The sequence below is a fragment of the Canis aureus genome, chromosome 3, assembly GCF_053574225.1.
Source record: "Canis aureus isolate CA01 chromosome 3, VMU_Caureus_v.1.0, whole genome shotgun sequence".
Classification (NCBI taxonomy): Eukaryota; Metazoa; Chordata; class Mammalia; order Carnivora; family Canidae; genus Canis; species Canis aureus.
The window spans coordinates 60,696,901-60,710,136 of record NC_135613.1 but is presented as its reverse complement, the minus strand read 5'-3'; the positions used below and the strand labels follow the sequence as shown (position 1 = coordinate 60,710,136).

The 13,236-nt window shown below is 38.0% G+C and overlaps 1 protein-coding gene across 8 annotated transcripts in view; it reads right to left on the bottom strand.

Moving 5' to 3' along the window:
* DYNC2H1 (dynein cytoplasmic 2 heavy chain 1) overlaps window positions 1-13,236 on the bottom strand; it is a 339,457-nt gene that overhangs the window by 85,521 nt on the left and 240,700 nt on the right. For 7 of the 8 annotated variants that reach the window (XR_013376718.1, XM_077893270.1, XM_077893267.1 and 4 more), the window contains one exon: window positions 1,194-1,403. The exons of the other annotated variant lie outside the window; for it this stretch is intronic. Coding sequence is in view for 6 of the 7 variants with exons in the window: in XM_077893270.1 (XP_077749396.1) it covers window positions 1,194-1,403 (210 nt within the window). In the remaining variant the exon portion in view is untranslated. The remainder of the gene's footprint in view (window positions 1-1,193; window positions 1,404-13,236) is intronic. 8 annotated transcript variants of the gene reach the window in all.

Sequence of the window (13,236 nt, the reverse complement as noted above, 5' to 3'; positions counted from 1 at the left end):
CTATGTGAGGACACAGGAAAAAGATGGCTATAAGCAAACCAGGAAGTGGGCCTCATCAGACACCAGATCTACCAGCCATTTGATCTTGGACTTCCCAGCCTCCAGAACTATGAGAAATAAATGTTTACTGTCTAAGCCACTCAATGTGTGGTAATTTGTTATAGCAGCCTGAACTAAGACAGAAATCTTTTTTAATGTAAGATAAAGAAGTTCCAGGAAAACTATCTTTTATGTTCAGAGAAGACTTTAAGTTGACCATCAGAGTTTTTGTTTTGTTTTTATATTGAGAGTAAACAGTGCTGGGGGCAGGAGGAAAACAAAATTCTTTTCTTTCTAAATTCCTATAGAACCCTAGTGAATTTTTTTCCAGATGTAAAGTTCTGTAAGGTTTACAGTCTCCAAAAACTAAAGTAAATGTACGTCAGATACTCCCAGTATCTTTGTTTTTACCAATAGATCTGTAACACATGAATTTTACTGACATTTAAAATGGTTTAATTATTCAGCAAGAGACATATTGATTTCCTTTTCTTCTACTAAAAGTACTTTGATTTTTCACTAGGTAAGCATCCTTTCCTTACTTGGAGTACATGGCATTATAGATGGAGCTGAATCCATCTCTGACTGTTGGGATAGACATTCGGCTGAAGCCCTAGCCCTTTCATGCTTTCATGCTTTGCAAATCCTGCCCAAAGAATGGTTAAAGGACTAGGCATCAAACATAGGCCAAATAGTTTGGATTAAAGCTAATCCTCAAATTTTTGCCGGAATTACCAGGAAAAATGTGTTCTTTCTGTTGGACATAGAGCTCAGAGGATGACTCAGAACACTAGGATACCACCATTTACAGAGGACCTGCCCCAAAGTGACATCAACATGGAATCTGCATATATATATACACACACACACACACACACACACATACATACATACACACAATGTGACTAGATAGGTAGATAAATATCATCATGAGCTGAGGTCCTAATGAAAATTTTAAGTTCTTGCATTAAGCTGACTTAAGGCTGGCTACCCTTGGATCCTCCCACTGTATCAGCCAATGAATTCCTATCTGGCTAAAGCTAGTTTAGCATGGGTTTTCCGTCACTATTAACTGTAAGACCTGACAACTGTATATACAGCAAAAGAGTCACTTAAGATAATGAAATAAAAACATATATTTCATCTCAGCTTACCTTTTGGTTTAATAAAGCACTGGCCAACTTCTGGACTTCGGAACTCAGTAAGGTAGTTCCTCTAATGACTTTGCTGAGAGCAGCAAGAGACTGGTGAATACTTTGTACTAAGCGAATGGCATTAAATTGTTCCAGAATGATGAATGACAATATTGGAGATCCTTGTCGATCATTAGGAGGAGACACCTTCTGATGAATCAGGTTGGAATTCTAGAAGAATAAGTCATATCATACTTACTGAAAAGCAGCACAATCACTGACACAAACACATTTCCAAAGTTATTAAAATTCCTTGCCCACTCCATTTTGAAATACTGCTGCTCCAGAGTGGCCAAGCTTATTGCATCTGTAAATAAGAGACCCCCATCTGGGTGGCACGGGGGTGGGGGCTGAGAGAGGGAAGCCACACTGGAAAGTGGTGGTCACTACAGCAGAAGTGGAAAGAACGGCAGTCTGTAAGCCAATGCAAGGAGAGCAGAACAGCTACACTAGGCAGGAAAAGAGAAGAAATCGTGGCTTCAAAATAAAGTGTGAATAGTTATTTAATTCAGCCTGAAAATTCCCTGTCTGTAAATAATGGAAGCATACTATAGATCTTATACTCAGGATCATTGAATATTCTATCTTAGTGCATATTTCTACATCTATACTTTAACAGAGATTCTGACACATGGATTTCTAGGATTTTCCAAATTAGTAAGAATTCAAGGAATGGGAGTTGTTTCTAAAGAGCTTATATGGTTTAAGAGAAAAAAATTTACCTTCAATAATATTATAGAAGTGTCAAAATACAATCAAGAGATAAATATGGGAAGTCCTTTTCTCCTACCTACTATCTGTTATCCTAATTTTCTTTATATACTCTACTTACAATCCTAGTTAAGGACCCTTTCTCTTTGCTTTAATGGTTGTCACATTCATATATTCCATGAGAGCACAGTCTTGTTCATCTGTTTAGCATGATAAATAATAACATGATGACCTAGCATGGATACTGCCATTAAATATCACCATTAAGTAACTTTTATTGGCTTAAGATGTGATATCAACAATCCTCCCATCACCTTCACCTGTAGATTCCATCCCAAGAGACCACTGCTTTTGCTCATCCATGAGAAGCAACTCCTCATCCGTTCAAATCTGATCACGAGATTGCAGCCCATCGGCCCCGTCCCCAGGCTCCACTTACTTCTGATTCTAGTTCTTTTGCTGCTTCCACCCTATCTGTGGCAACTTCCTCCCCTAACATGTTGAATTCCTTCAAAATAATCTATGCGGTCTGGAATCAACATCGTCCCAAATTCCTACCATGTTGGTATTTTGATTCATTCTCATGAATCACAACGTTCTTAATGGCATCTAGAATGTTGAATCCTTTCAATTTACTTTGCCGACATCCATCAAAGAAACCACTATCTAGGGTAGCTATAGTTGTACAAAATGAATTTCTTACTTGAAAGTCAGAATGACTCCTCAATTCATGGGCTGCAGAATGGGTGTTGTGTTAGCTGCCACAGAACAATGCTAATCTGGTTGGTCATCTCCAGTAGAGCCCTTGGGTGACTGGATGAGTTGTCAGGGAGCAGTAATACTTTGAAAGAAATCCTTTTTCTGAGCAGTTGGTCTCAACAGTGGACTACTCAATAAACCATGTGTCAACAGTTGTGCTCTTATCCAGGCTTTGTTGCCCTGTTTCTAGAGCACACGCAGAGTATGGAGCATCCTGTGTAGAGGCCCTGAGAATTTTCAGAGTTGTCAACGAGCACTGAAAGTCACCAGCTACATTAACAAAAGAGACACATTCGGGTGACAGACTTTCTACCACTCCTCTTGGATCCATAATCTAAGAAAACAGTTCTCTGTACTAAACTTTTTAAAAGGTTGACTTAGGAAAGCATCAAAAATGCTTAAAATTCAAACAGAGGTCAAGTAGGGACTATGGTTTAGAGATGTGCAGTGTAAAATGTAAAGTGAATTTCAGACAATGAGAAAAGAATGTAAAATATCACATTAATAATGCTTTACATTGATTGCATGTTGAAATGCTTATCTTTTGGATATATCAGGTGACATAAAATATATTATTAAAGTGAATTTCACTTGTATCCACTTATTTAAATGTGGCTGCTAGAACATTTAGGATGATATCTATGGCTCCCATCTGGTTTCACATCATATTCCCAACACACCGTCCTGCTCTGGAGACTTATCACATAAAATGCTGTATGTTCAGCAATAAGAACAAAAGCACAGAAAAAAATATATAGTACAGTCTTAAAAGTGATTAATAAAAGATGAAAAAGCATTGTGAAGGAAAAAAAGAAAGCAAAATGTACTACATCAGCTGTGGTAAATTAATCAGTGGAAAAAGTATAACATTGTAGGAAATAGCAAAGTATACTGTAGTATAGATTATATACTATAGTCATAGTCCACTTCTTCAAGGTCTTCACAAACACCTCATAAATATTCATGTCAAGTAACTAATTATAAAAATAAATGCAGCTATTGTACACAACCTAAAAATGAAAAAAATTTATAGCAACAGCAATGTTAGTTATAATCTTAAGACAAAAAACTTGAATAACATTTTAAAATTATATATACATATGTAAGCTAAAAATCACCATGAATAACATGCAGCATGATTTTTGGTGAAACTAGCAAGGGATTATATAGTTTTATCTTTAGTCAGATGATTAATACAAGAAAAGCCTTTTCTAATGACTAAATACAAATGAGTAAATTGTGTTCCTTTGAAGGATGGCTTTGACATTTTAAAGTTCATCTTGTCATTAAAAAGCTAAGTGTATTCAGAGAAAATCATTAAGTGATTATGGAACTGCTGGGGGAAAAGGTTATGGATATTATTAAGCAAGGAGTATCTTTTGATCACAAAAAACTACCCTAATTTGGTATAATGTAGGTGTGAATCCAGGATTTCTGTGTTTTAACTGAAATTATTTTCAAGTGGGATACTGTTTCAGACTTAAGTAAGACAGATGACATATAGAAGTGTTGTTTTGTTTTTAATAGAGATTTCAGAAAATGTTTTTTCTGAGAGAATTTTTGTCATGAGAAGAAATTCTGAAATTCTAGCATTGATTAGGCCAGAGTTGCAAGCTTTTCCGTAAAGATCCAGAAAGGAAATATGCCAGGCTTTGTCACAATTACTCAACCACACTGCTGTAGCACAGAATTGGATGCAGACAGTCTACAAATAGGCCATGCAGCTGGGTTTCAATAAAACTATTTCTAGAAAATGAGGGCAGGTCACATGTGTCCCTCAGGCTGGCCAAGCTCTCAGGGACACTGTCATTATTCAATGTGTTACAGAGATTCATGTACTGGTCCTTTCCAGATCTGCAATGCAATGAAATTAGTAAGATTATGGTCTCTGTGTATATTTGCACATGGCTTATAAAACAGTGATCAACAACCAAAGGATTTTCCCCTCCTGGTCATATGATCATGTCTTGGTTCGAGATGTTTTTTCTGTGATAAGGAAGATATTAAAAGACTCAACATACAATCATTTTAAAAAACAAAAAAGGAAACGAGAAACAGAAAGAAAGGTAGGTGTTAGTGAAGGGAATATAAGGGAAGGGAGAAGAAGTGTGTGGGAAATATCAGAAAGGGAGACAGAACATAAAGACTCCTAACTCTGGGAAACGAACTAGGGGTGGTGGAAGGGGAGGAAGGGGGTGGGGTTGAGTGGGTGACGGGCGCTGAGGGGGGCACTTGACGGGATGAGCACTGGGTGTTATTCTGTATGTTGGCAAATTGAACACCAATAAAAAATAAATTTATTATAAAAAAAGACTCAACATACAATCATTTTAAAAAACAAAAAAGGAAACGAGAAACAGAAAGAAAGGTAGGTGTTCTATATGGATTACAGAAAACAGGGTAGTATCTTCATTTCCATGGGGTAGAAATTTTACTTTTGCCCTCCAGGAACTCTTCATTCTTCTTTAGATAATCATTTCTTACTATCTCTTTGGGGCAGAAACAGCCTCTCCTAAGTCTTAGTCCATATGGTTCTATAAGAGTTTACTCAACTCCGTTGGAGAAACTAGTATGTGACTTAAAGCTTCACTAATATGAGCACTCCATTCTCCCAAGCACAGTGACTGGTTCAGGGACAGGCACACCACCAACCAGACAGAACCCAAGCCAGTGAGAATTCTGATGGGTCTTCTGATAAAGAGGCAACTGTTTTCACCAGACTTGAACCTAAGAGATCCTGAGGTGGAGAATAGGTCTAGCCATTCTGTGATGATGGGTGAGATAGCTCTTTTATAGTTTATATATGTTACATTCTACCATAGATAGATGATAGATAGATGTATTCCTAATCAGAATGGTGAAAAGTTTGACATATCTGCATTAAATTATGTCTCTCCAGAAGTGGATTTCTGACGAGAGAAGAAGAAAGCAACAAAAAAGGCAATAGTACTATCCATTTAGTAAGTTCAAAGGGGAGAACAATCTATAAAATTCTTGGTATCCCACAACCCAGCAATTGCACCACTAGGTATTTATCCCAAAGATACAGATGTAATGAAACAAAGGGGCACCTGTGCCCCAGTGTTCAATGTCCACAGTAGCCAAACAAAGGGGCACCTGTCCCCCAGTAGCAATGTCCACAGTAGCCAAACTGTGGAAGGAGCCATGATGTCCATGGACAGATAAATGGATAAAGAAGATGTAGTGTATATATACAATGGAATATTACTCAGCCATCAGAAAGGATGAATACTTACTACTTACATTGATGTGGGTGGTACTGGAAGGTATTATACTGAGTGAAACAGGTCAATCAGAGAAAGAAATTATATGATTTTATTCATGTGGAATTTAAGAGACAAAACAGAGGAACATAGGGGAAGGGAAGGAAAAATAAACAAGATAAATAAGAGAAGGAGACAAACCATGAGAGATACTTAATCATAGAAAACAAACTGACAGTTGCAGGAAGGAAGGGGGTTGGAGGATGGGGTCACCAGGAGATGGGCATGAAGAAGGCATATGATGTCATGAGCACTGGGTGTAATACACAACTGATGAATGATTGCACACAACATCTGATACTATGATGTACTGTATGTTGGCTAATTTAATTTAAATTAAAAATAAAAAGAATTCCTGGCATCCCATTTCCCAGGACACCTGGCTGCTTTGTCATTTTATTTTATTGTACCTAAAGCCAGTTATTAGTAACAAACAGAGCTTAACCTAAACTTGGTAATGGCTATTTCCAGGATCATGCCAAATTACCAAATGGATCAAAGGATACCAAAGCAGTCATGTTTTCATGCTCATTTCATTTAGTTTAGGTACAACTGAATGTGTATGAACTGAGCAAGCAGAGCTCAACTGGGCTAAGTGTGCACTGATTACCCAATAAACTGTTTAAACCACACGTGTGGAAGAACTAGAACGAAGGCAGAACTGCTGGTGATAAGTAGAGCAAGCAAAGCCAAGACTGAAGAGGGTGAAGGTAGTATTTTGAACTGCTGTGCTGAAGCTGATGCAAACTATTGTATCTTCTGAAAAGAAAACTGAGAGGAAGCTAGGGAGTGCCAATAAAAAAGGAGCTTTTGTTTTAAATATTTACATGCCTCAACAATTTCATGGCTTTTATGTAGAATACTAGAATATTAACAAACAGCAGACCCAGCAGTCTCCCCAGGGAGAAGTCTCGGCAGATGTCATTGGAAGGAGCACCTTCAGCTCTGTAGATTCTATCCCTTTGTTCTCTAACAGCCATTTCCCCTCAAAGTTGGGGATGTAGCATAAAATGGCATATTAATAAAACCATTGCTTTTACTTCCGGGAAAGTATCTTTCATAGGCTCTGTACTCCACGATGTGGCTGGAGGGGAGCTCTCAAGGGAGGCGGTCACAGCAGTCTCACACTGGGAGACGTAATGGGACAGAATGACTAAGTCTCGAGTAGGGACAATGTGCCAGGCACCCCGTACGTTTCCATACAAAGCTATTCTGTTATATGTTAATAGTTTCAGCAATAGAGAAAACAGAGAAGAGTGGATCATGAATGATAACAAATGCAGTGAATTTGAAATTTTTGTTTAAATGTACCCATGATGAACAAATAGCTTTTCTTCAATGCGCTCCTGAAAGTGGCATGCTATGTGTACAGTGACTCACAGAGTGCTTGTGTGCACACCTGCGGTTTCAAGTCTGACAAGAGCCCAATATTCTGGTGAGCGAGTGAGCTGGTTCATGACAGTGAGGCTGAAGGGACACTCAGGTTCCAGTGGCGATGCAATGAGAAGAAACCATCCCAACTCTGCGTCACACATTGAAAACATGAGGAAACCATCACTGGAAGGACACATGCAACTTACTTTACAACTGCCCAAAGTAAGAAATAGAGAATCCCAGCTTCTGTTCTTAGCAAAGACACTGCTGAAATGCCAAGCATATTCTTAAATACACCCATATGCAACCTTGAGAGGAGAACAAAGAATTATTCAAACAATTAAGTGCTGAGTATTCCATTTTATCTTTATTAATTTCATGATGAATGTAGACTTAAGTATTCTGGAGTAGAGATAATTATTTATTAATTACTTCACAGTATATAATAGCTGTGTTGATACTACCCTTACCCCCTGCCCAAGGCCTGACCTTTAGGGTGGTCAGCTGAGAGCCAGAGCAATTATCCTGTACAAACAGCCAGATGCCCTGTGGGCGAGGTGTACAGGGTGGGGAGAGGTGATAATGCTCTCCTTATAAAGATGAAGGAGGCAGCCTTCATGTTCTAGGAAATGTAACGGGCTTGAATTCTAACATTGTGGTGTGTAAATAAAATCTCTCCAGAAGCCACGATATCTAAAAGGTGACTCTAAGTTTGCTTTACTCCTCTTGACTTGTAAAAATTCAGGGAGACGATGCTCTGGTCTCTCCAGTACCTTGGGCCTTAGGAACTTAGTCAGGGTCTACCCTCTGGCCTTCTCAAGGAAAAATATAGTTTTATTATCCTTTCTGATCAGAGCAATTAACTAGACAAATGGCTAAAATGTAATTTTCATGGTGTGTGAAGAGTCACACAAGACTGGGGCTTTTTATGGTAACACTGAGAAATCCAAAAAGGTTTTTTATTTTTCCACACTAAGAGTGAGAAAATGCAAGCAGACCACGATTTTCACTGATTCCAGAAAACCTGAGCTTCTGCATTGTAAATATGGGGTTGTGAGATCAGAGATCAAGCAAGTCCAGAATCTGCTCAAGGTGGAGAGGTTAGAGAGCCCATGGAAATGAAATCCCGAAAGGTAACACTCTCAGTAGAAAAGTGAAATAGAAATAAACCTTCACTTTGGTCCCAAGGACAAGTAGGGAAATCTCGGACATTAAAATTTGGTATAACTGGAGTAGGGAGTGTGGGCGTAGGACCCTCTTCTCAAAAATAATCATCACAATTGGAACTTTAATGTTAGTTTGTATGTACTACTTTGGAAGTTCTAATGAACTTCAAGAAGATAATTTATATTATTCTAGACCAGGGTATCTCAGAGTATTTGAAGCGCCATGATCCTGACCCTGACCCAAACCCAAACCAATCCTACATTCTAAATTGAATGGCAGAAAAATTTTTATTGTAGGCTACAAATAATTCTTTTAGGTGAAGTTACCAAAATAATTAGCAACTCATAGCTTAAAACAAAAACAAAAACGAAACAAAGAAAAAACCCAAACTACTGTATAAGTGAGTAGGCATGCTATCAAGTTATCATACACAACATAGAAAAGAATCAAATCTACAAAGACTTCAGATATTGGAATATCACACACAAAACGGAACAATTACGGTAAATGTTTCTAGAACTGATAAACAATCTTAAGCAGATTTGGCAAAGAAACAAAACTTTTTTTTATTTTTAATTTTTTTCACTTTAATTTTTAAAAATGTTTTTTACATATTTTTTAATTGGAGTTCAATTTGCCAACATATAGCATAATACCCAGTGCTCATCCCATCAAGTGCCCCCCTCAGTGCCCATCACCCAGTCACCCCCACCCCCTGCCCACCTCCCCTTCCACCACCCCTAGTTCGTTTCCCAGAGTTAGGAGTCTCTCATTGTCTGTCTCCCTTTCTGATATTTCCCACTCATTTTTTCTCCTTTCCCCTTTATTCCCTTTCACTATTTTTTATATTCCCCAAATGAATGAGACCATATAATGTTTGTCCTTCTCTGATTGACTTATTTCAATCAGCATAATACCCTCCAGTTCCATCCACGTCAAAGCAAATGGTGGGTATTTGTCATTTCTAATGGCTTAGTAATTAATATTCCATTGTATACATATACCACATCTTCTTTATCCATTCATCAGAAACAAAACTTTTAAAAATTAAAAAATATATAATTAAAAAGTAACACTCCAATACTAGATTAGATTTAGCTGAATAGAGAGTGAACTGGAAGGCAGATGTATGGAGTTTATTGAGAATACAGCACAGAGACAAAGGGAAGTGGGAAGTAAGAGAAGTAGGAAACAGGATAAGTAAAGACCAGAGGCAGGTCTGTACCTAATCAGTTTCAGAAGAGAGGAAGCTTAAAGCAGAGGGTTCCACTGACTCTGCCCTGCTGGTGAGCAACAGCAATCGAAGTTCAAAGAAGGCATCAAGTCTTAAGCAAGACCTAAAAATGAATGAATTAAAGACATAAAGAAAACAAAGCCACACCGAGTCTTAGTAAAACTGCAGAAAATGAAGACAAAGAGATCTTAAAAGAAGTAAGAAAGTAAAGAGAAGTCAAAGGAGCAAAGAGGGACTTGTCAGCAGCAAGTAGAGAAAGGAGAGTAGAATGATCTCAATCTATCTTCAATATAATGAGAGAGAGTAACTGTTAACACAGGAAAATATACATGTAAACAACAGAGGATATGTGAAAGGCATTTTCAGAGAAATAAGAACTCAACTTACCAACGGAGGACTTTCTCTGCACTTCAGGCAGAAGGGAAGGGGCAGTAAATGCTCATACCTGAGATGCCAAAAGGAATAAGACAGTGGATGTGGGGGAAGACCCAACCAGCATGAAGGGAAAACCACCCCAAGGCTGAAAGGTGGGGGCCATGCATCATGTCCTAAGCTTCTTGGATTCTCTTCCACGTAAATAAATAGATTTATGTTAACTTCAATAAGGTAAGTGGAGACAATGAAATATCACGGGAAAACAAGAAATCATACATGATTTGTAAACTGTGAAAATATCAGAGAAAACTATTAGTCCAAAGGAAGATAAAGGCATGAAAAAAAAAAAGGTAGGAAAAATGCAAAACATAACAGTATAAAGTAATCCAAATTAGTGTAAACAGACTGAAGGATCCACCAAAAGATTAAACAGAAGCCACCAAAAATAAATAAATAAATAAAAATTAAAAAAAAAATAAACAGAAGCCACCTGTAGGCTCCTTACAAGATACCCACATAAAAACAGATTCAAAGCTGAGAGCAAAAGTGGGAAATAAGATACATCTAGTCAATTGTAACAGAAAGCTCATACAGACTTACTAGTATCAGAAGAAAAACACTTTAAGAGCTAAAGAAAATTACAATAATGAAGGTTCAACCTATCAAGGAGTTAAGAGTCGCTGGAGGGGTGGGTGAGGGAGTCACTGGGGTATGGGCATGGAGGAAGGCATGTGATGAGAGGAGCACTGGGTGCATCACTGAACTCTATCCCTGAAGCTAATAATAGAGTACAGTTATAGCAGAAATCTACAACTAAAAGGTATCCAGGAAAGCAACTGTGAATAAAATAGCTTAACAGAAGATGAACTCATAATGGAATGTAGAAAATATTTAAAACTGTGCAATACTGAAAACACAAAAGAAGAATTTGAGGGATACAGTTAAAACAGCAATCCAGCCTTCAGTGCTGAACAAGGAATGAGAGGAGAGGGAATGACTGAAGCAAACCTCCAAACCAAGGAGCAGAAACAGAAGGAAGAGCAAAAGAAACCATACCCTGTTCCTGCAGAGGAGATACCCTAGTTCAGCTACATCAACCCACTTTTCTCTTCTCTCTGTGTAGCTCTTGAGATGCTGAGGCTGACTCTGCAAATGGATAGACAGCTCCTCAGCCAGCTGACCTCTTGGGAGGTCATGCCACCTGGAACTTCTAGAGGGGCTCAGTCCTCCCTGCTGGCTTGGCTTCTCCTGGGGATGCTCCCAGCAGCAGGGGCTGTGGGGGCTCTGCAGAGGGACCTCCACCCCCAGGAGGAAGTGCTCTCCTGGGTCCGAGCCTGGCTCTCCTGGGTCAAGTCCCACTGAGTCTGAGTCCCACTCCGGGCTCCCAGCTCCAAGGCGGGTGCTCTCCAGGGTGCTCCAGGTACTGACCACCTCAGCCTCTTCCCCCTTTGTTCCCTGGCTTGATAGAAGGTCCTCTTTTCCTGCACCTATCTGTTCCCAATTCTTCCTGTTGGAGTTTTTCTTGGCCCTGCAACATCTGTATAACCAATTCTCTGTATTAAATCATCTGCTGAAATACCTTGGGTGTTTTTCTACTTTGCCAACAGGCATGCCACAGGCAGAATGTAAGTTACTATAAATTACATCCTTGGTGTGATGGAAAGGAAGCAAACCAGTCAGAGGGGTGGGGAGAGAGCGGTGGTGCATAAAGCTTTACTAGGGACTAAATTCCAAGGGAAATCTTTCACCTAAGACTGAGACAAGGGGTTAAATGTGATGAGTTTTAGATGTTTCAGAAAACAAAAACAAAAAAAAAAAAAATGAAACAGCTCTAAGAACAATTGAGAAGTGTTTATTCAACAAAGGTGTATATTACAGATATGTTCCCTACCTTAAATTTTCTAAAACCAGGACATAGTAATCATATTTTATATGATTTCACCTTAATTAAAAAGGAGGAAAACCGAGCAACAATCTGAGAAGAGATAACGTAAAAGATATTTTTAGTTTAAGAATGGAAGTACTAGTCCTATTGTTTATTCTAGCACTCTCCATTTTAATTTTATTTAATTGCAATTCATTCTTTAAAATTAGGCTATCTATACAATCTACTTACCAGTCTGAGCAAAGAAATAATAGTTAATGGATCAACAGGTTACTGTTCAGAAAAAAATCCATCACCTATTTTTCCCCCAACAACTCTATCGGCCTAGAAGAGATGGTTTTATATGTACCTCTTATCATATGAGTAATTTCAGTGAGAATTAATGGGAGTTTTCATGCCCTATAAAGGATATGTAAATTGGTTAGAATATCAGTAATTCTCATCAATTATCACCATCAACCAGGTATTAAAAAGTGATGAGTGGTAACTGGTGTGTAATAAAAAATTTAAAGCATGAACTGACCTTTTAAATGCAAACATGCAGAATATTAAATAAGATTAGGTTTTTATCTGTTATACTTTTCAGTATTTTGCTTGTCAAATTACTAGTTTTCAAATTACTATTTTTCAATAGAAAACCCCAGGAAAAATGTCACAAAAATAAGAGATGTTAATTATGCATCTGAACTATTTAAAAAACGATGTAACATAAACTATGGATTAACAAAGTAATGCTAAAATTTATAGTTACACCTTTATATATATATTATATATGTATACAATATATGTATATTTTCCTGAAATAATCACTAATATCATCACTAAAAGTCTAGAGAATCAGCCTCAAACATGAAAGCCTAAATTAATAAAAGATCTTAAATATGGCCATGTTATCAATACTACTAGGGCTTGTTATACTAAGCATTTATGCATGTATGTATGTAAGGGTGGGGAGAAGCAGAGGGAAAGAGAAAGAGAATCTCAAGCAGGCTCCATGCTGGGTGTGGGATGTGAGACTTGATTTTATGACCCTGATATCATGACCTGAACTGAAATCAAGAGTTGTACCATTAACTGACTGAGCCACCCCAGTGCCCCTATACTAAGCTTTTAAAAATCTACAAATCTTTACAGATCTGCGAACAAAAAAATGTTTAATCGATGAAGGGTTCATGTTTTCCAAACCATGTTCACACCTACTTTTTATTAGATCCA